At 34.5% G+C, this 24,552-nt stretch overlaps 1 protein-coding gene across 1 annotated transcript in view; it reads left to right on the top strand.

Annotated features, from left to right (window-relative positions):
• Positions 1-24,552, top strand: part of ABCB5 (ATP binding cassette subfamily B member 5) — a gene marked incomplete at its 3' end in the record, with an annotated part of 114,181 nt that overhangs the window by 9,229 nt on the left and 80,400 nt on the right. The window contains 12 exon segments of the mRNA XM_082400422.1: positions 1,441-1,591; positions 4,000-4,054; positions 11,448-11,639; positions 11,725-11,896; positions 14,555-14,679; positions 14,760-14,874; positions 14,878-14,937; positions 16,285-16,287; positions 16,289-16,399; positions 16,711-16,821; positions 19,221-19,346; positions 20,635-20,838. Coding sequence (XP_082256548.1) covers positions 1,441-1,591; positions 4,000-4,054; positions 11,448-11,639; positions 11,725-11,896; positions 14,555-14,679; positions 14,760-14,874; positions 14,878-14,937; positions 16,285-16,287; positions 16,289-16,399; positions 16,711-16,821; positions 19,221-19,346; positions 20,635-20,838 — 1,425 coding nt within the window.

The raw sequence follows: 24,552 nt of genomic DNA, 5'->3' as shown, positions 1-24,552 counted from the left end.
ACAATGATCCAATTTTGCCCAAAAAAGCATGTATATGTGTGTATGTATGTGCAGACAAGTGTGTGTGTGTGTGTGTGTGTGTGTGTGCTACATAAATGTTATCAGAGGTTATTTCTCAGTAGTGGGGAATTATGAGTGACTCTTGCTATTGTATGTTTACATTTCAGTATTTTCCAATGAAAATACATAGAAATGAGTTGCTTTTATTATTTTTAAAATGTTATAAATCCTTTTTAAATAAAAAAAAATTACATAAATATTTTATAAACCCTATGCATCAAAAACTGTGGCAGCACAATTCTTTGGGACTATGTTCAAGGAACATTTTCAGACGTGTTCCTAAAACATCACCTCCACCGACCTAACCTCTATGTCAGCCTGGTTGTCATTGTCATTAGAAATACATAGGCAGCAGTGCCTGTTTTTTCAAAAGCCAAAAATTTAAAAACCTGGAAAGTAGCAGAACATGACAAGCTTTATCAAGGAGATAACACACTATTCTAGGGGAAGGTGGAGGAGCAGATACCTTCTTATCATCTGTAGTACTGAGTACAATGCTATGGCAGTTACTCCATAAATATTTATTAGCTATTGCATGAGTGAATGGAAAAACATGAAATTTTCTCAATATCCATTCATAAAATACGTACTAAATTCCTTTTGCTGCTATTCAAATCTAATTTTATTTCAATACCTTATACGTTTTATCTTGACCCCTCTCAGTAAGATAAATAATCCACTTTTTCAAGTTTTGTTCAAGTGTTGGTTTTGGAATAGTGCTGTAGGGACCCATTATAGCATAGACTACAAAGTGTTCACTATTTGACTTTCAGGTATTCCTTTCTCATTCCAAACAGCCTTAAAATTATCATAGACCCTTATTTACAGCATAGATGTTGTCCTGGATACAAAAAATTTGAGGAATTTAAAATAAGAATGAAAAATATGATTCATTACATTTGGTGAACTAATTTTTACTAGATAGTTACTGTTCTCTGCACTTAGTTGTGTCATTGCTGTTACGTTGATACACCTAGGGAACTGAAAATTTGAAGATCAACTTTCATAAGGCAAGATATTTCATTCAGCCAAGATATTGTCCTTACAGACTTTTCAAATATCATAATTTATTTCAGAATCAACCAAATGGAAGGAAGTTTCTGATTTATATGCACATCTGACCTGATTTGTGTCACAGATCTACAATTTGTACTGATTTTTCTACCTTATTTTTCTATAGTTTCTCCAAAGTACATTGTAAATCCTTAAGATCAGGGGCTTCTTTTACTTTATATATAAATACTTATGCATGATTTTATACATTTATTTGGCCTCTTAATTTGTAAAATAACATTTACTTGATGGCAAAAACTGTAGGTTGGTTTTTGGTGTTTGTTTTTAACAGCTATCATGGTACCATGTTTTATTTGTTTTCCTCAGTTTTGCTTTGCTGATGGACTGGACATCACACTCATGATCCTAGGATTACTACCATCATTAGTAAATGGGGCCTGTCTTCCTGTATTGTCACTGATTTTAGGAGAAATGAGTGACAGTCTTATCAGTGGATGTCTAGTCAAAACCAACACAAGTGAGTACAATATTTACTTTTCTATATTGCTAGGGACTCAAAAGCATTAAATAAAACAAACATTAAACTCATAATACAGATTATTTTCTTGTCAAACAATATCTATATAATATTTAAGTCATTTATTCTTCTGTATTGCCAGGGACCAAAGAACCAAAATCTGTATTTGTCAAAATTCTTCAAATAAACAGAACCAATACAATGTGTGTGTGTGTGTGTCTGTGTGTGTGTTTATGTAGAGAGAGAGGGAGAGGGAGAGAGAGAGAGATTTGTTTTAAGAAATTGGTTCACACAATTATGGAAGCTGGCAAGTCCAAAATCTGTAAGGTGAGTTGGCAGGCTGGAGACCATCTGTGCCCTATTTGACTTTAAATACTAATTCATACCCTCTTATTTTCCATCCAAAGCCTAATTTTTCAAATGCCCCAGTCTTGTTTAAGTGAATAAATCCATAGCTTCCATCTTCCACGTGAGGATATCCTGTCTACACAGTTATTAATTTTTTGATATTTTAATGATAGAAAGTGAAGATGTCACTTTGTAAAACAAATGGAACTGCCAATTCATTGAGCAGATATTTATTGATTGCCAAATATGTCTCTCTCTCTCTGAATGAGTGAGTGAAGAAAAGGAAGGAGGGAGGGAGGGAAGGAGGGCAGGAGGGAGAAAGAATAAGCCTAGCAACCTAAGGCAGTCTGTGTAGGAGTACTCCTTTGGTTAGATCTGCTCTATAATTGATTGCTTAGTCAGCTTTAGATAGGATAGTCAATACATACCTGACTGATATTACTGAATTTTAATTTTGTTTTTGTTTAAGGCTTCTCCATGTTTCTCGAGTTTCATTGTGTGTTTTTTCAAATGTAATGAACACATAAAGAGGTTGACAAAGATTTAGATAAATACATGGATATTATTGGTATAACATATTATTAAAGAGAAGTGGAGATATTAAGGCATATGTCCTCAACCTTCTAACATTTGTTTTCTAAAGAATAATAGAGGAGGATTTTTTTTGCTCCTACAATTGAAAATATGAATAATAACTATCATATTGATCAGAGGCCCATTTTTATGCCAGCACCGAACTTTTGCACATTCTACGTCTATTAATATAATCTCCAGCTTCCCTGGTGGCGCAGTGGTTGAGAATCTGCCTGCCAATGCAGGGGACACGGGTTCAAGCCCTGGTTTGGGAAGATCCCACATGCCGCAGAGCAACTAGGCCCGTGAGCCACAACTACTGAGCCTGTGTTCCGCAACAAGAGAGGCCGCGATAGTGAGAGGCCCACGCACCGCGATGAAGAGTGGCCCCTGCTTGCCACAACTAGAGAAAGCCCTCACACAGAAACGAAGACCCAACACAACCAAAAATAAATAAATAAATAAAATTTAAATATATATATATATATATATATATATATATATATATATATATATAATCTCCAAAATGACATTATGCTATTTTTATGTGACTGTAGGAACCACTTTTAGAAACAATATGTACTCTCTTTATTAACTCAGTTAAATTTCATTAAAACTTTCTACTGAGTTTTAATACTTCTATGTCAATTCTGATATTTGTAATAAGCTGCTTTAAAATGCTTTCTACCACAATTCCAAAAATGGAATAAAGGAAAAATGATTGTTTGCACATAAATAAAGATCATAGACATCATCATATGTGAGGCTACTGTGGTTATGTAAGATATGAAGAGCATGTTGTCTGCAATTTATTACAAATGTTTATTATGGCCATTTAAGAAAGAAAATTATGATAGTTGATATCAACCACTGTTTTGTGCTGTTGGTAAAATTACAACCTTGGTATACTAATTAATGTATGATGTAGTTTTTCCTAGAATATATATAGAAAAGTTTACATGGCAAACTGGTAAACCAAGGATTATTTAAATACCATTTTATGATGTTGCTATCCTTGTTATACCCAACAAATTTCAATGAGCTTCTTTTAAATTTTTCCTGTGACTCCTACCTCTACCACTTTCATTTGTGTTCTTGCTTTTCTTGGATTTTCTAAATTACTCCCTGGGGTATCTCAAACTGAATTCTAAATGCATAATTTTGACAGGAAAGGAAAATTCTGTTACTTACGTACCTGTTACCTGAAATCTGAGATATCCTAAAGAATTCTTTCCACATATGAGCTACATGGTTAATATTTCCTTGTAATTTTTCATGTTGCATGTGTGCTTCCTGAAACCAGAGATAATAATTTCAAATTTTAGGTTAAAGAATAGAAAATAAGATGATCATTAACCAGTGTGTAGTCATTAAGTCCATTTTCTTGAGAAGGGACTATATTTGGTTTGGAGGGCTATGTATAAAAGACGTCATGGCCAATTATAAATTTATTAATTTCCTTTATAATTTAAAAAACTTTTTTACACCAAATTATCGGAACTGTACTCAGTCTCAAGAGAAGGTGAATGAAGATATGATTGTGTAAGTCCAAATGAAATGTTAATATCATATTCATTGCATGCTGCTTTATTCAATACTTATAAGGAAGAAAACTGAAATGTTTGTCTGATCATTAATATTACATATAAATGAGTAAAGCAAACACGTCCTCGTCTTTCATTTGGTATAGAAAATATAATTACACATTATAATTGTGTAATTATAATTTCTTCTCCTACTTGAAAGGTATATAAGTTCATATGCTTTCAGTTTTGACAAAATTGTCATCAATAGAAATGTTGTTTTGGGATTTGCATTTTTATATAAATTTTGTTTCCTAGAACTGAAGGTACATAACCTAGAGGTTAAATGACTAGCTTTTCCTTTTTAAAATTTTTTTCTTACAAAACTTACAGAAAAATGCCACTTCTGTAAACTTTAAAAGCCAAGAAGATGTGTGCAACAAATAGTAAAATAAAAAACTAAAAAGAGTAAAGTTTTATTCAGACTAATTTTGGAGACTAATTATTCAGACTATGATAGTAAAGTTGTATTCAGACTAAAAATTATAAAGTCTGAAATAGATAATTTATTATCATTTTGGTTTTGTAAGCTTGTGTATTAAGCAGTATGCTTTCCTCTGTCACATGTGTTGAGTTTGTTAGAGAAATGCAACCTTACTGAGTATATTCACTGGATTTCAGTAGTGCCTCACTGAAACTAACAGTCTTATCAGACCTAAGTGATCTCTTATTCTTTTCCTCCAAAAATGAAGCCTCCATTCTACACAACCCCAAGAGACATCCATCACATTGTAGTGACACTCTCTGGGCCATAATTCTTGACCTTCCACAGTTAGCCACAGCCTCATGTGACTACTTAATCTTCAATTAATTAAAATTAGATAAAATTTAAAATTCAGTTTCTCATTCTCAGTCAAGTGCCAAGTGTTCAAGTCACATATGGCTGGCTGCCATATTGTACAGCACAAATATGGAACATTTTCTTCATCACAGAACATTCTATTGGACAGTGCTGCTCTGGACTACAGTGTGAATAATGCTGCCTCAAGTTGTGCTTTGCTGCAGTCTCAACTTTCTTTGAGGGAAAGTTTCTATTTTTTAGCACTTTTTACATAAAGTTTATTTATGTTCCATCTTTTAAAAATTCCTGATTAGGATCCAGGAACTGTCTTCTACTGAATTCTGGTCTTACGATATTAAAGCAGGGTTCTAATGTTACAATCATTAAGTATGAGTTCCTTACAAAAAAGTTTGGAACTTTTAAAAATAGGGGCATCTATCTTAAAAACATAATAAAAGGGAGAATAAGATATGTCGATGTAATCTATGTATGGTTATTAAGAGATTACTAAACTTATAAGGAAACATTCTTAACATTTATAATGTTGTATTTGTTATGCTATTGTTTCTCAAACCAGTGTACTGTTTTGGAAATATTTGAGGTATATGGTGAAGAAGGGTTCCATAGTCAAAATGGTTCAGAAAACACTGTATATGACAGCCTCCTTGGATACACTTAGGACAGATAAGCATACTTAAGGCTCAATTTAATCAAAGTTTTCCAAACCTGTTTGACTATGGAAACTAAACATCCTGCTGAGCCAATGTTTTGATGAACACATTTCTGTGAAACCTTGTTTTATATAACTTTTTTGGTGGGGATAAGATAATACCTCTTACATCTATAATAATCAAGAACTGAAAAATGTTATTTTACCTATTTTCCAAAGACAATGACTCATGGTTTTATGTAATTTTAATGTTTTAATGTTGTCTGTGCCTTTGTCTTACTTATCAGACAATTATTCTGAAAATAAGATTCCTCCTTTGCAATCAATCCCCATTTCCACCCCCAGCCCCAAGCAACTTCTTATCTGCTATCTTTAAAGATTTGCATTTTTTAGACATTACATGTGCTTGGAAACATACATGTAGGGTTTTGCACCTGGCTTCTTTTATTAAGTGCAATGATTTTGAAGTTCACCCATGCTATGATGTGTATCAGTAGTTGATTCCTTTTCATTGCTTAATAGTAATCCATTGCAAGGATATATCATGTTTTGTTTATCTGTTCACCAGATGATGGACTTCTGGAGTGTTTCCATTTTTTTGCTATTTAAAAATAACGAATCTATGAACACTGATATATAAATCTTTGTGTGGACATATGTTTTTATTTCTCTTGGGTAGATACCTAGGAGTAGAATTGCTGGGTCATATGGTAAGTTTATGTTTATCTTTTTAAGAAACTGCCAAACTGTTTTCCAAAGTGGATATATCATTTTACTTTTCCACCAACAATGTGTAACTGTTCCAGTTTCTCCACATCTTCACCAACACTTGTCATTGTCTTTTTTATTATAGCCATTGTGTAGGTATGACGTGGTATTGTATTGTGACTTTAATTTGCATTTCCCGATTGAGCATTTATTTACTTTTTAAGCATTCGTATATTTCTATGGTGAAGCGCATATTCAAATATTTTGCCTATTTTATTGTGTTGTTTGTCTTAACGTTGAATTCTGAAAGTTCTTTGTAAATTCTAGATACAAGTTCTTTGTCAGATATATGATTGGCATATATTTTCTCCTAATGTGTGGCTAGTCTTTTCATTTTCTTAAAGATTCCTTTTGAAACAGAAAAGTTTTAAATTTTGATTAGGTACAGTTTATCAGGTTTTTCTTTTATGGATTTTCCTTTTGGATTTAAGAATTCTTTGCATAGGATCGTGAAGATTCTCTTCTACATTTTCTTCTAGAAATTTCAACATTTTAGCTCAGACACTTAGGTCTATGATCCATTTTGAGTTCATTTTTTTGACTGTTGTGAGGTAAGGGTCTCAATTCTTTTTTGCACTTCTTTTTTTCATTTGTCCCAAGACTCTTTCTTGAAAAAACTATTTTTTCTACATTGAATTGCCTTGGCACCTTTGCTAAAAATCAAATGCCCATAAGTGTAAGGGCTAGCTTCTGTTCTCTCATTTTTGTTGCATTTATTGACAGTCTGTCCTTATGCTGGTATCACACTGCCTTGAGTACTATAGTTTTAGAGTTTAAATAAATAAATACATTTTTAAAAATCAGGAAATGAAAGTCCTCCAACTTCAATCTTCTTTTTAGACATTTCATTTCCACATATATTTCTACATATATTTTGGGATTACTCTTCAAATTCTGCAAAATAGCCTGCTGGGATTTTGACAGGGATTAATTGAATCTATAGATTAATTTGGGCAGATTGTCATCTTAACAACATTGAGTCTTCCAATCCATTTATTCAGATCTTCTTTAATTTCTCCCAACAATATTTTGTAGTTTTCTGTGTACAAGTCTTTATTTTCTCCTTTGCATTTGATCTTTTAACCCAGTTTTCTCTTATAATATTGCAAACATTTTCCCCACAACATTAAAAAAAGTTCAATAAGATTTCTATTAAACCTATAGTGTTCTATGCTGTCCTTGAACAATCCCTCTTATTAGAAAACAGTCAATTCTCGTTATTGTAATAATTATGTTCTTTTAAAGTCATCATGAACACTGAATTAGCAAATACAGAACCATTGCTTCCTGGTTTCTGTGAACCTCCAGTCACAACATTTTCATCAATTGATTATCATTGAACTCACGGTCAACAGCACTATAACTCATGTCTGAACGACGCTTATCTAACACATGTATTTTCATGTGCCATAGGGCACATCACAGCTTCCTTGCACTTAGGAACACTAGACAGCACTTCAGCATGCTTCTTGAGAGTCGTTTTAAACAGTGAAAACATCAACAAAAAGCACAAAAATTAGAAAAACTTGCCACTACCTAGATCACAAAAATGACACTTGTTTACAGTATGAGGGCACAAACAAAAAAGCAGAGTGTTGCCTTGTTCAGCCTGAGCTGGGAGTACCTGTGTTGGGTGACTCAAAATTTTTGCCACTCTACACATGTCCATAAATAACAATGAAAACAGCAAACATTGATTTTTGGATTACAAATAAATTTCATTGAGCAGGCACATTTGCCAACACAGAATCTGGGAATAATGAGACTCAAGTGTATGGTCCTCTGTGCTTTTCTTGATACTTTAGTCTCCTGGATTTCCAACTACCTCATTGGCCACTTCTCAGCTTTCTTTACTGGCTCTTTGCCTTCACCTTAAACTCTACCATGTTTGGAGAGTCCCTGAGCTCAGTCCTTTGTCCTCTTTTTTATCTATACTTTATTCTCTGTCTCTGTGGATGATCTCAGCCAATACTTTGTTTTAATTGCCACCTGTAAGCTGGTGACTTTCAAATTTCCATCTGCAGCCTATACCCCTCTCCAGCACTTCAGACTCTCATTTTCAACTTACTTGATATCCACTTTGACGTTTAATATGCATGTCAGACTTATGTCTAAATCAAAACACTTGATATCTCCTGCAAATCTGTTCCTGTCTCAGTCTCCCACATCTGTAAATGGCACCCCATTCACTTAGTTGCTGAAGACAAAATCTAAGGAGTTATCCTTACTTTCTTCCCTTCCTGCATTCCTCACATCCAGTACATTGGCAATTCTTGTTTGTTGTTGTATTTCCAAAATATATCTAGAATCTGTCTACTTCTTTGCAATCAGCTTCTACCATCTACATCCAAGCCTCCATCCTTCTCACCTTGACCACTGCAATAACCTCCTAACTAAACTGTCTGTTTTGCTTTGTTGTAACCTCCATCCATTCTCCACAGAGGACCCAGAGTAATATTTTAAAACTTTGAATAGATAAGAACATTCTATGCTTAAATGGTCTTCTGTTTCTCTTGGAAGAAAACCTGTACAATGCACCATAGCTAAGAGCCCTATGATATGCCAAATTCTCCAGCCTCATAATTTCATAACTCTTTGGACTTCTTTTCTTCTGGGAACATGCTAAGCTCTTTCCTGCCTCTGACCTTATTACTTGCTTTTCTCTGTCCCTGGAATGCTCTTCTTCTTGCTTTTTTATGGCTGGCTCCATTTCTCCTTTTGGATCCCAGCCATAATATCATTTCCTCAAAGAAATTTTTCTTAATCACTCTTTTTATCTTCACTAGCTCTCCCAACTCACCTTTACCCACCAGTTATTCCATGACCTATCACCCTGTTTACTTTCCTCATAGAACAACTTGAAATTCTTTTTCTTTGTGTGTTGTCTGTCTCCTCCCACAGGAATGTAAACTCTTCACGAATAGGGACTTCTTATCTTGCTCTTGACTGTATTTATTTCTAGAACTTCATACTAGTGGGCACCCAGTATAGGTTTATTAAATGATTACATTTCTCTTTCTTTTTAACTGAAGTAACATTGGTTTATAACATTATATAAGTTTCATTATAATGAAACATTATAATTCAACTTCTGTATATACTACAGCATACTCACCACCAAAAGTTTAGTTTCCATTCATCACCACACAGTTGACCCCCTTCACCCATTTCACCCTCTTCCCATTCCCTTCACCTCTGGTAATCACTACTCTGTTCTCTGTATCTATGTGCTAGTTTTTTGTTTTGCTTTGTTCATTTATTTTGCTTTTTAAAAATATTCCACATATGAGTGAAATCATGCAGTATTTGTCTATCTCCATCTGACTTATTTCACTTAGCATAATATCCTCAAGGTCCACCCATGTTGCTGCAGATGGAAAGATTTTTTTCTTTTTTATGGCTGAGTAGTATCCCACTGTGTGTGTGTGTGTGTGTGTGTGTGTGTGTGTGTGTGTGTGTGTGTGTGTGTATACTACATCTTCTTTAGCCATTCATCCATCGGTGGGCACTTAGATTGTTTTCATATCTTGGCTATTGTAAATAATGCTGTGATGAATGCAGAGGTGCATATGTCTTTTCAAATTAGTGGTTTTGACTTCTTCAGATAAATACCCAGATTGGAATAGCTGGATCATATGATAGTTTTATTCTTAATTTTTTGAGGAATCTCCATACTGTTTTCCATAGTGGTTTCGCCAATTTAAATTCCCACCAGCAGTGCACAAGGGTTCCCTTTTCTCCACATCCTCGCCAACACTTGTTATTTCTTGTCTATGTATAATAGCCATTCTGATGGAAGTGAGGTGATATCTCATTGTGGTTTTGATTTACATTTCCCTGATGATTAGTGACGTTAAACATCTTTTCATGTGTCTCTTGGCCGTCTGTATGCATTCTTTGGAAAAATGTCTCCTCAGATCCTCTGCCCATTTTTCAGTTGGGTTGTTTGTTTTTTTGTTGTTGATTTTTATGAATTCTTTATATATTTTGGATGTTAACCCTTTATTGGATATATGACTTGCAGATATCTTCCTCCGTTCAGTAGGTTGTCTTTTCATTTTGTTGATAATTTCCTTTGTTGTGCAAAACTTTTTAGTTCAGTGTAGTCCCATTTGTTTATTTGAAAGGTTGTCTGATTCTAAGAATTTATCCATTTCTTCTAGGTTGCCCAATTTGTTGGCAAACAGCTGTTCATTATATTCTCTTATAATCCTTTGTATTTCTGTGGTATCTCGTGATTTCTCCTCTTTTGTTTCTGATTTTGTTTATCTGAGCCTTCTCTTTTTTCTTAGTGAGTCTAGCTAAAGGCCTGTCAATTTTGTTTATCTTTTCAAAGAACCAGCTCTTAGTTTCATTGATCTTTTCCATTGTCTTTTTAGTCTCTATTTCATTTATTTCTGCTCTGATTTTTATTATTTCCTTCCTTCTACTGACTTTGGGCTTCATTTGTTTTCTTTTTCTAGTTCCTTTAGGTGTTAAGCTAGATTGTTTATTTGAGATTTTTCTTGTTTATAGGCCTGCTATAAACTTCCCCTTAGTACCTCTTAGTATTGCATTTGCTGCATCCCATAGATTTTGGTATGAAATGACTACATTTCTTATCTGGTCTCCTACTGGTAGCTATTTAGAATGTTTTCAGTTTTATGTATTATAATTAATGCTATAATGAACAATCATTTAGATTAATCTTTGTACATATTTCCTTAGGGTAAATTCCTTAAGTTGAATTTTGGATTTAAGTATATGTATTTAAAGAATTTTATAAAAGGCTTTTGACTACTATCATTTCTTTACCCTCCTTTTCTACATACAGCTATCATAATTACATCAATGTAACATTTTCAAATGAAAGTATAAAAATATGGACAGACGCTATAAGTAGCGAATATGTTTTGAAATGCTAATCTTTGCTAATAATATAAGAGAGACATACTCTAAACGTCTTACAAGGGTAACTGAGATTCCTACATCAGCATACTTCAGTCTTTCTCATGGTGGTTTATTTTTAGTTATCTTATAGGCTTTAGCCCAAATTCTCTTAATCAAATATTATGACAGATTTCATTTTTTTGGTAACAAGGGAAAAAAGTTGTGCTTCAGTCTCACTAAAATTTCCAATAATCCTTTTTTCAGGTTGATCCTGTATTATGTTGGAATAGGAGTTACTGCCATGGTTTTTGGCTACATACAGATTTCCTTTTGGGTTATGACTGCAGCTCGACAGACCACGAGAATTCGAAAACAGTTTTTTCATTCAATTTTGTCTCAGGACATCAGCTGGTTTGACAGTTGTGACATCGGTGAACTTAATACTCACATGACTGAGTAAGAGGATGGATGTGCAGTTTATCAACTTTGTTCTCATATATGATGTATAAATGACTTAACTGCATTTATTTTCTTGTTTCAGTGACATCAACAAAATCAATGATGGTATCGGAGACAAGATTGCTCTGTTGTTTCAAAACATGTCTACTTTTTCTGTTGGCCTGGCGATTGGTTTGGTGAAGGGCTGGAAGCTCACCCTGGTGACTCTGTCCACATCACCTCTTATAATTGCTTCAGCAGCCATGTTTTCTAAGGTAGGCAAGATGACTAATGTAGTGTTAACTGGAAGCAGGAATGTGAACTAGATATTTTACTGAGTTTGTATTAAAAAAAAGGCATTTCTATTTTTTTTTCTGTGTCCCAAAATAGGAAGGAATATTAACTACCTTTCTATTTTCAAGTTATTTGGCTACAATGAGGTTTGGTTTTAATACCTTACTAACATTTTAAAACATTCCTCTTCATTTAGAACCTAATGCAGTTTCAAATAATAGCATGGATAAAGCTTTATGCTCTTATACATTGAATGCTGGGAAAGCCTTGTGTTGTCTAAATTCCCACATAAATGTGTTTCAATTCATTTCACTAGAACAGAATGAGAAAATTCTAAAACAGTAAACACCTGAGCTATTATGTGACTATTTTATGTCAGCCATTTCAAGTTTATATTTTTATAAGGCTCTGAATTACCATTTAAAACGTCTGCTAATGTATATTTTTATGTAGTATATAAATCTGTTTCAATTTTTTAAAACAAACTTTGTATTTACATTTAAATTATATTTCTAGCACTGTTATAATGTATTAATCTTAATCTCTTTACAAGATATTAATCTATTTACAGCCTGGTTTTGAAACCAATGCTATTTGTGCAAGGTAAAATATATATATCTCTGCCAATATAGTTCTACCAACGTGTATACCCATTTCCTAGATTGGAGGCACAGTGTACTCTTAAGAGATGGAGTTTTGTTTTGTTTTGGGGTTTTTATGGAGTTTAAAATTTTTCAAAGCCAGTTGCTCTTTATGGAAGTCAAAGCCATAAAATTTGCTGAGTTTATTTGCTAGCAACATACAAATTCAACCAAACAAGAATTTTCAACAATAAAAATATCCTGTGTTTGAATAATTCCTTCACAATAGACTTGGGTGTATAGACAACAGATCTTTATTTAGTGTGACTTCTAGTGTTGACCTTGTAACCCTTGTCAAAATCTTCATCCCCAGCTTATTTGAAATGAGGACCCCTCAGTAGGAAGATTACCCACAGTATGTTACTAAAATCAGAGCTTTAACTGCCCAAGAAGTGGAGTGGACAATGAGTTTTAAAAGAACAGCAGTGGGGAAACTAAGGTCTGCTATTGCTGTTAACTAATTGCAAGTAGGAAGCAAGTAAAGTCAAAATTACCTAAATGACTAAAGATGCCAGGCTGGATGGTTTCTAGCATCCTTTAATTCAATTTAATTGGGCAAATACATATTGAATACTGGCTATGTACAAGGTTTTTTGCTATGTGCAGCTTCCCCTCCAGTGACAGCTGTTTTATTAAGTGAATCCAGTAAATAATAAGTATTACTCAGTTTATACTACCTTCTGCTTTAACAAACACCTGTGCGTGTCTTACATAAAATTAGTTCCAATTATGTGGAATGTATTTTGAAAATGGATAGATTTGTTATATGAGCAAGCCGTAGTTACAGACTCACAACTCTGAAGACAATTTCCTTTCTTCCTTTCATTGAACTCTTATGCTAATTACTAAATTAAATCCTTTACCAATTAAAGGAATAGTAAGTGGGGTGTATAATAAAGAAAAAGGCACATTCTGATGAAAATTTTTGATAAATCTGGTAAACCTGAATAATATCACCAGGAATGATAGTCTCCTCTCTCTCTCTATCTCCCTCTCTCTCTCTATCTCCCTCTCTCTCTCTCTCTCTCTCTCTAAAATCTCACATTTTACTATGTGGCAATACACTGTTTACTAGACAGGCTGCATTATGCAGTATTAGTTTCAGGAGTCATATTCCTCTTCCTGCCACAGCTCTGTGACTCATACCCTCTGGAAGTGTTGTTTTTTCCATAATAACAAATCAAATCAAGTCACATCAGGCACACTGATTTCCAGGGTGCACGTAAGAAGAACTCTGTCCCTAATATCCTTCTCCAAATCAAATTTTTCCAAATTGTATTAATATAGATACTCATTTTCTAAGCTTTTAAAAACACAGAGAAAAAACAGTGAAGCTCTATTAGAAGGAAAAATAGAGATTTACACTCTAGGTTACGTTAAGCTAAGCTTGTTCACTGCAGTGAGACTTTAAAAAGTCAATATCTGTTACCATTGGTTTCCTCATTTGCAAACTGATGGGGTTAGAATAAGTGATAAGTACCTCTTCAATAGTAAAATTTTGTTATTCTAGATTCTACCTGAATTAAATTCTCTGTGCCTTGTTACTACCCCAGGTTATTCTTTTTTTTTTTTTTTCTGATAATCAATCACACTTTAATTTTTTACTGGGGTATAATTTACAATATTGTGTTAGTTTCAGGTGTACAGCAACGTGAATCTGTTATACATATGCAAATAGCCACTCTTTTTTAGCTTCTTTTCCCATATAGGCCATTACAGAGTATTGAGTAGAGTTCCCTGTGCTATACAGCAGGTCCTCATTAGTTATCTATTTTATATATAGTAGTGTGTATGTGTCATTCCCAATCTTCCAATTTATCCCTCCCCTCTCCTTCCCCCTTGGTCACCATAAGTTTATTTTTTATCTGTAGCTCTATTTCTGTTTTGGAGATAAGTTCATTTGTTGCCTTTTTTTAGATTCCACATATATGCAATATCATATGATATTTGTCCATCCCAGGTTATTCTTTGGTTAACTGTGGTCTTTGTTTATTACAGATAGTTATCTCATTGTCCAGTAAGGAATTAAATGCTTATTCCAAAGCTGGGGCTGTAGCAGAAGAAGTCTTGTCATCAATCCAAAGAGTCGTAGCCTTTGGGGCCCAGGAAAAAGAAATTCAAAGGTCTGTTCCTTTAATTATGATAATATCTGCTTGGTTTTATTTTCCCCCAAGGCTATTATATTGTGTTTTGGCTTTTTAAGGTATACACAGAATCTAAAAGATGCAAAGAATGTTGGCATGAAAAAAGCTATAGGTTCGAAACTCTATCTTGGTGCTGTGTACTTCTTTATGAATGGAACCTACGGAATTGCTTTTTAGTATGGAACCTCCTTGATTCTTAGTGGAGAACCTGATTATACCATTGGAACTGTTCTTGCTGTAAGTCTTATTTGAGAACAAAGGTAACTGGCCTAGATAATCTTTTCTTACCTAGAATTTATTAAAAATTTCTCTTTGAATGACTCAATGTTTGAAGATGAGTGTTTTTAATAAACAAATATTTGTTTCCTTCAAATGATTTGTATACAGCTTTAAATTATAGTTATACATTGGCAGGATTTACTCATCCTGCATGTTTAGTGTCTTCTAAAAGCATGATGTTTTTAAAAGAATCATAACTGAATTCTCCACTGGGAGATAGAGTTGTCTTAATCCAGAAGTCAAAAAGACCAGCCTCTAGGGAGACTGCTTCCTTTCCATCTTGCTGAGATAAGAGAGCGCTCTACATTCACCTTGCTAAATGTTTTCTTCTGGAAATATTCTGTAGATTGGAATCTCCTGCTCTTCCTCTGTCCTTTCAGCCTATAATAATGTTAAAAACAGACTATATACAGCTCTGTCCAACATCACAATTTAGAGTTTTTTAAACTCTTAATGGTTATACATTAAATTGTAATTGTTTCAGTTATGCTCCCAAGTTTCAATAATAAACAGATCAGCTCAGGATTAAGAACCATTTGTCCTGCTGAACTAAATTGATCTGGTCTGTATACTTTAGTCCTCATTTGGCCTTCCCATTGTATGTAGGTTTCTTTTCCGTCAACTAAAGTCATCTTCTGAACTTGAGACTTTCATTTTTAAGTCTTTAAGCTATTCATATATTGCTGATAAATGAAACTTGAGCGTAAGGAATTTTTAGCACATCTTTCCTCCTCAATTTATGTGTGACTATAGGTGTATGACTTGCTAAGCTTTAGCTTCTTCATCTATAAGACAGGGAAAATAGCACTTAGCTTGTGGGGTTCTTTGCTTATTTGACTTTCGGCAGAGATGTGTCTGTCTGAAAATGAACAGGTGTCCACTAATATAAGAATTCAGAAAAGTTTGGGAAAAAGTAGTACAGCATCTCTAAGACAATGAAATCTATAATATCCTTTTCTTTAAAGTTAAGGAGTTAACCAGCATACAGGGGAGTAGAGCTCACCTCCTTACCCCCCCCCCCCCAGGTTCATGTATGTTCAGCACTCCTCAGTAAGCAGATTTTTCTGCTCAGCTTCCCAACAGGTAATAACGACAAGATTACGGGACAATTAGAAGTCGTTCAACATTAGGAAAAGGCCAACTGCACTTGGATTAACTAATATTTCCTTTATATTCGGCAGCATCTTCCATTCTTTCCTACCTAATTTCTCTAATATACCTCTGAGTCTCAACCAAGTATACACTTCATTCTGTTGTCCCGCTTATATAACTGTGAAGGATAAATATTATTTTCTGTTCCTGTAGGTTTTTTTTTAGTGTAATCCATACTATTTATTGCATTGGAGCAGCAGCCCCTAGCTTTGAAAGCTTCACTATAGCCAGAGGAGCCGCCTTTAATATTTTCCACATTATTGATAAGGTAAGACTCCTAACTGCCTTGAAAGATAACTATCATTACTGCAAGAAGGAAACCAAAAAACAGGCGCTTTCATTTCACTTAAACAAAAAGATGGGCAAAATCCATGTTGCCCAGTTGGCTGTGGAAAGATTATTTTAACTCTTCAACAAGGAGATTGTGTTTTATTGAAACCTTCATATGTAACTCAATGCACTTCTAAAGCAGAAAGGAAATCACTGTAGAAGAAAACCCATCTTTAAACTACTTTTAGGATATAGAGAGTGTCAGCCTAGTTTCTCTAAGATTTATAACGTCCTCTTTGTTTTTCCAAGAAACCTACTATAGATAAGTTTTCAACAACAGGCTATAAATCGGAATGCATACAAGGAAATGTGGAATTTAAAAATGCTTCTTTCAGGTATCCATCAAGACCATCTATCAAAGTAAGTAAAATTTAATTATGGAAAGGTACACTTTTCTAATACTACCTTTCACTGGCTAGGATCTCCTCATATGAGATGGTTTAGGATCACTTTGACCAAGATTTGGCTACTTTGTTTAGAGACTTGAGGGGAGAGAGAGAGAGACAGAGAGAGAGGGAGGGAGGGAGGGAGGAAGAGAGAGAGGAAGGAAAGAAGGAAGGATAGATTAGTAATGGACAAATAACTCTGGAAGATCTAGTTACATTTTGCAGCCTCTTCTCTATATTGAACTGACTAAAGCATTTTTTTTTTAATTTTATTTATTTATTTATTTATTTATTTTTGGCTGTGTTGGGTCTTCGTTTCTGTGCGAGGGCTTTCTCTAGTTGCGGCAAGTGGGGGTCACTCTTCATCGCGGTGCGCGGGCCTCTCACTATCGCAGCCTCTCTTGTTGCGGAGCACAGGCTCCAGACGCGCAGGCTCAGCAATTGTGGCGCACGGGCTTAGTCGCTCCGCGGCATGTGGGATCTTCCCAGACCAGGGCTCGAACCCGTGTTCCCTGCATTGGCAGGCAGATTCTCAACCCCTGCGCCACCAGGGAAGCCCTGACTAAAACATTTTTGACTTCCTGGAATTCCTTCACTCTGGATTTGGGAGCACAGCAAAAATGTCTTGGATTGATGTTGCCACCTATTGGTGGTCCCTGGATATTTTCCCACTCAGCATAGATCACTCGTTTGAACTTTCTAAAGTTTCTAACCTGGGGGAATTGTGCCCATATTGTGTCTTTCCATTATCCCGTTTTCTAGGGCTTTTACTACAGCAGCATTTTTGCCTCCGTTTCTTTCTCTCTCACTTTCACACAGGCACACACACACTCAGCATAAAGTGCGTCCTTCTCCCTCTATCATTCAGCCTTTGACAAATTCTTGTAAAAATGTGTCTGTCTCTTCTCTTGTCTTCATCCTTTCATCTTATTAGTGTATTTATCTAAAAAGGCAGTTACTGTTAAAGATTGCAAAGAGTAATTCCTAATAAAACACCTGCTTTATAGAAAAAGGATGACATGATTTTAAGTGAAATTGGTAAAAATACTGATGTCATCAACCTTCAATGTCTTTTAAAGTGTCCAAATATCACCTGCATAATTTGCATCAAAAAAATATATACCTACTCTTACTTCCTTATTTTTCTCTAAGTCTTTGATTGAAATTCTTTCTTTCAAAGCTCTTTATTTTTTTAAATTTTTGTTATTTAATTACCATTATTGGAATAGTGTTGTCTTCTATCATTTTTCTTAACATAAATAGAACATTTTAATTCCATTTTGCAACTATATTTGGGTTGGCTTCCTGAAGACTTAAGCACTGATTTTGTCATTACATTGTATGGGTTTTAAATAAGTATTTTTTAAATGAACATTTGAAACATAGCCTTTTTTGTTAAATTGAAAAATAAATAATTACCCCCCCAAAAGTCCACCCACTTTAAATAAACAAAACACAGATTCTTCCAAAGAAAGAACAGATGCGAATTCTAGAGTAAAAGTGCAGGTGGGAGAGGAGGTACTCTCACTGGGGGTCCCTGATTTGTCACCTCCTTTAGAGAATTTTTCTTTGCTTGGCCCTTTGAAGGTTTTGCATTTGGTTTGTTTATAGAGTCTCTTTCTTTACAAATGAGGAGATCAAAGTGAAAGAATCCAAGGGGATATTCCCATGTTTTGGGAAAATGTAAGCAAAGATAAGTGAGAGTTTCTCAACAGGATTACTGTCGTCATTTTGGGAAGGTAATTTTTTGTGAGGTTTCTCTCATATTGCAGGTTCCTGGGACACTAAATGCTGGTAGCAACCCCCAGTTATTGAGAAAAATGTAAAAGTACTCCCCCTAAGTTGAAATGTCCCTGTGAGATCCACCACTAGAAAAAGAGGCTTTCTAGTGGTGAAATCCTATTCGTGGGAGTCCCTAAGAAGTCTGCCAATTGTTTTAGTTCGGAGTCTATTTTGCAACAATGTTACATATATTCTAAGAAAGAACTTCCTTAAAGAACTCACAGGGATATCTGGCAAGATTTCATTCAATTGTTGCAAGTTGGAAGATATAACTTTCACTAACTTGGTAGTCATGAAATTCATATAAATTATTTTGGTTGAAAATATGAAAAAAATTTTCCTGTGGCTAGTTAATAATCTATGAGTACTCACTTTAGATCTCCTCTTTATATAGAGAGATGATTAGTGTTTTTCTCCAAAATTATGTAGGTTATTATACACATACATGAAACAAACGTAATAAGATCTAAATTTGTTTTTAAGTGCCAAAGAATTTTTTCCTGTTTATAATTATACATTAAATTTCTGAAGATAGGTAAATCATATTCTTATCCTAGTTTTATGGAATTGTTTCCCCATACTTTCCAATAGATTCTGAAAGGTCTGAATCTCAGAATTAAGTCTGGAGAGACAGTAGCCTTGGTTGGCCCCAACGGCAGTGGGAAGAGTACAGCAGTCCAACTTCTGCAGAGGTTATATGATCCTGATGACGGCTTTGTAAGTGCACCTAGCAAGATCATACGCATTCCACACGATGAGATTTGGAAATTCCACCTATTACAGACAGCTTACAGCTGTGTCAACTTCTAATTTTGAACAGTGGAACTGGGAGAGAAACCATATTGTTTTCTTTCCTGCATATTCATTCATTCAACAAATATTTATTGAGCACCTACAAAGTGCCAGACGTTCTTCTAGGTGCTGGGAATACATTGGTGAACAAAGCATAAAAACCTCTCTTCCCTCATCAAGTTTACATTCTAATAAGTAGAGACAGACAATAAATAAAATAAGTAAATTATATAATATGTTAGAAGATAATAAATGCTATAGAGAAAAATAAAATAGTAATTTGTAGCACGCAGAAATTATCAAGAATTTCAGTTCCTCAAAACATCCCAAAAGAATAATATCTGTAGAAAATACTCTCTCATTTTTTTCTGTCATCCATATGTTGCACTTAACTTTCTCACCCTTGTAAACAGCATAGAGAACAAGACTATGATAGTCACAGAAGCATAATTCTTAATGCTTCTATTCAGTTTTTCAACTGTTATTTTTAAAAGAAAATCTACTCCTCTAAAACTTAAATTTGACTTCTTAAGTCTTCATTTGGAGTATACTAGACTCATGTATCCATGCTAATATTGAATAAATAAATTACTGGATTAGCATTCCTTACATAAAGCAGTTGCATAGAATACCCATGCCCAGACAGAATACCAGTTGGTGTGAAATACCAGAGTTATAATTATCATACCTTGGCTTCTGTCATTGGAATATGTTGGGATAATAGGTAATGACACTATCTATGGAGAAGACAATGTTCATTTAATATTATTTATAGCAGTGAATAGAATGGACTTTTACCTTTTGCAGAGGAGTGGGCTGTTGAAGGGAAGGAAGGACGTTTCCTAGAAAAAAAATGCAAAGGTCACATCAGTCTTAAAATAACAAAACTTCAGTTTTTTACATGTGTTTACATGGTAATATTTGTGGCTCCTGGAGTATATATCCTCATAATACCTAATTTGTGGATCGTAGAGTAAAGATATTCAGGTAGTTTGGCCAAATTTTAAGTCATTTTTTTTAGGTTTTATTAATTCCCAACTACCAGAAAAAGTCTATGGGCATTATACATGCTATAAATATTTTATCAAAATATAGTCAGTCATTGTTTCCTGAAATAACCTACTTCTCAGCTTATGTTCTGGAGCAGTAAAAAGGGCTCTAACCCAGTGCAGTGAAAGGCATCACAACGTGATTCATTCCTTTGGATTCACAGATCACGGTGGATGGTAACGACATCAGAACTTTAAATGTGCAGCATTATCGAGAACATTTTGGAGTGGTCAGCCAAGAGCCTGTTTTGTTTGGGACCACCATTAATAACAATATTAGATATGGACGAGATGGCGTGACTGATGAAGACATTGAGAAAGCTGCAAAGGAAGCAAATGCTTATGATTTTATAATGGAGTTCCCCATGGTAAGTACACTATGTACCCTATATCCTTAGCTTAAGTGTAAAGCACTGAAATATTCCAAAATAAGTTAAATAACAATAACATCTACAGAGTAGGGGGAGTGTGATTAATTTTTGCATTGTCCTAGGTGACACATCTGAAAATGAGAGAGCGTGGTAACAACCAAAAGAAGAAATACATCCTTGAAAGGTCCAATTTTTAACCTGTTTAGTTCTTACTGGTTCACACTTCAAATGGAAAAGAAAAAAATAAGGGATATGTTAAAATATAACGAAGAAATATGAAAGAAAATCATCAGTACAAGCTGAGGGATAGCATGTATCTGCAAAACTGTTGGTTTGCAACGCCATCTTGTGGCTAAGATTGGGAATGTCACACACAGTGTTCAGATCAAGACATGTGACATGATAGTTGGAAAGAGATACAGTAAACTATAATTTTGGGTATTAGGACATATAGGATCCTAATGGGTATTTAAAATTGATAGAGAGCTCTAAAAATATTTCTATTTCTCAAAGTGTTTGTTCATCGGCATCTTCTGAAATTGTTGTGGGGAGCACCTCGTGAAATATGAAAGGATGAGATTTGAAATTAAAAACACAAATAAAATTCCAACATCCCAGAAGGCAACCATAACAAAAACAGTTTGTTTTAATGGATATATTTTACAAACTACACTCCATAGGTCATAATAATTTTGTTCTTTCTTTTGTTTATTTCATAAAAACTTGTGTTTGCCATTCATTACCACCTATCCCCGTTATTTAGGGTCATAATTAGGACAGAAAACATTAAAGGCTGGAGGTCATTCTTTGCCGTGTGGTTTGGGAAAACACAGACTTCCTTTCTTTGACCTTTTGACTTTTAGTGACTTCCTTTCCTCAAAACACCAACGATCTTCAGTTTCCCACCTGGAATTAGAAAGTTTTCTGGTGCCTCTTAAGTCATTCCCTATAAGTTATGACTTGCTTTTACTAAAAGTCCAATATTTACACAAAAATGTCCCTTGCTATAAATCTAATAGTAAATCCTAAAGATATAATCCAAAGAACAAATTAAAGATGCTGGGTTATTTTGATAGAAACTAAATTCCACAGCCATGGTTAACCAGGGAAATAAGAATAAGCATAATAATAAATAAATGTTACAGAAGTGGTTAATTCGTATAGGTGAAAATTTAGGGAAAGCTATACTCAGAAATAAATACCATTACTCCTTCTATGATATACACATATTTTTGAATTAATATATTAGGATTAACTGATACTTGCTAGCCTTTTCCCATAAACAGCCATAAAACTGGCTAAAATATATGAGACATAGGACAATTGTTTCCAAGCACTGGATAAGAGGTAGCACAAAACTGTGATTCCTGAGAGAAAGGAAACTCATTAAGACAGTCCATGAATTTTCAGCATGCTTCCTGGGAACAAATTTCTGACCATATCTCTGTAAAATGGAATCCAGAGAGAACATGGCAGTCCTACTGAGCTAAAGGCAGAGATAGAATTTCAGGGCAGCTTAAGCAACTGGAGAGGCAAAATGAGAGAGCTGTGGACATGAGGTAGGGGGCAGAAGTCCATGTAGGCAACCCTTGGGAATCCTTCTCTTAGGATAAGATTACCTGTGGCTTACCAGAGAGCAGCTGCTACAAAGCCGAGGGTAGAGCAGAGATACTAGAAGTCAAGCAGTATAGTGGAGATGTTGAAAACACAACCCAGCCAGAGTGGAGAGGTCACATTAACACCATTTTTAATACCTCAGGCATATAGCTGAGACACCAAAAAAAGTCACACCTTAGGGGTAAAGACCACACCTTAGAGTAAGGCTGACTCTAGACCTGCTCTAACAAATCCTAAAACCAAGCCATGACAAGATTCCTAAAGGAGATAGAACTTGGATGTTGGGTCCTGCCAAGTTTTGAGACTTTCTATAGATTTACCCCAACAAAGCATAAAATCAAGATTACCTAGTTCAAGATGATCAGTCAATATTTGAATTGCCTATGAGGATAAAAATCAAAATTTTCTTCAGAAGAAAACAGGTTTCAGAGTCTCTTCAACATATCATGCACAGAATTCAGTATATATTCTACAATACCTAGGTGTGCAAAGAAACAGGAAACTATGATCCATAGGCAAAAAAACAAACAAACAAAAAAAACAACTAAATGTTTATGCACTTAAGAAAAACTTCAAAATGCAAGAAGAAAAACTGGTACATCTGAAAGGAGAAAGAGACAAATCCACATTTTTAGCTGAAGGCTTTAGTACTTGATAGAACAAGCAGGCAAAAAACCACTAAGGATATAGATGACCTGAACAATACTATCAACCAACTAGATCTAATTGATATTTATAGAACACTCCACCCAATAACAGCAGAAAACATTTCTCTCAAGTGCACACGGACTGTTCACTGAGCTAAACAATATTCCTTTTTTTTTTTTTTAACATCTTTATTGGAGTATAATTGCTTTACAATGGTGTGTTAGTTTCTGCTTTATAACAAAGTGAATCAACTATACATATACATATATCCCCATATCTCCTCCCTCTTGCCTCTCCCTCCCACCCTCCCTATCCCATCCCATCCCTCTAGGTAGACACAAAGCACTGAGCTGATCTCCCTGTGCTATGCGGCTGCTTCCCACTAGCTATCGATTTTACCATTGGAAGAAAAAACTTATAATTTCAAAGGAAACATGTAAAGTATGTTCTTGGGCCATAATAGAATTAAAATGTAGAAATCGATAACAGAAATATATCTGGAAAATCCACAAATATTTGAAAATTAAAGAACCTACTTCTAAATAACCTATGGCTCAAAGAGGAAGTTTCGAGGAAAATTAAAAACTATTTTGAAGTAAATAAAAATGAAAATGCAAGATATCAGTATTTGTGGAATACAGTTGATCCTTGAACAACATGAGTTTGAACTGTATGTGTTCACTTATATATGGATTCTTTTTTCAATAAATACATACTGTAGTACTACACGACCCACAGCTGGTTGAATTCAAGGATGTGGACACAGAGGACCAACTGTAAAGTTATACTTGGTTTTTGACTGCACGGGGGTTGGTGCCCCTAACACCTACATTGTTCAAGTGTCAACGTACAGTTAAAGCACTACTTTAAGAGAAACTTACAGCATTATGTGCTTACTTTAGAAAAGAAAAAGATCTAAAATCTGTAAACTAAGTTTCCACCTTGAGAAACTAGAGTAAGAAGAGCAAATCAAAGCCAAAGCAAGTAGAAGAGAAATAATAAAGACTAGAGCAGAAATCAGTGAAATCAAAAACAGAAAAACATTAGAAACAGTCAGTCATTAAAACCAAAAGCCGTTTCCTTAAAAGATCAATAAAATCAGTAAAACTGTAGGAAGCCTGATGAAGAAACAAAAAAGAGAGCAGAAATTACCAATATCGGGGATCAAAGAAGGTACATCACTATTAATCCCAAAGACATTAAAAGGTTAATACAGGAATACTATGAACAAAGATATGCCTGTAAATTTGCTAACTTATATGAAGTTCTATTCCTTGAAAGACACAAACTACCAAGACTCACTCAAAGAGAAGTAGATAGATAACTTTAGTGAGACTTATAACTATGAAAAAAATAAACTAGATCTCTAAACAGTAGCAACAACTACAAATAAAATTAAAATTAAAAGTGGCATTCACAATAGCATCAAAAAATATAAAGTAGAAT

Source organism: Balaenoptera borealis, assembly GCF_965194805.1.
Source record: "Balaenoptera borealis genome assembly, chromosome: 7".
In the NCBI taxonomy this organism is placed as follows: Eukaryota; Metazoa; Chordata; class Mammalia; order Artiodactyla; family Balaenopteridae; genus Balaenoptera; species Balaenoptera borealis.
Note: the sequence above shows the minus strand (reverse complement) of the source record. Positions and strands in the feature narration are given on the sequence as shown.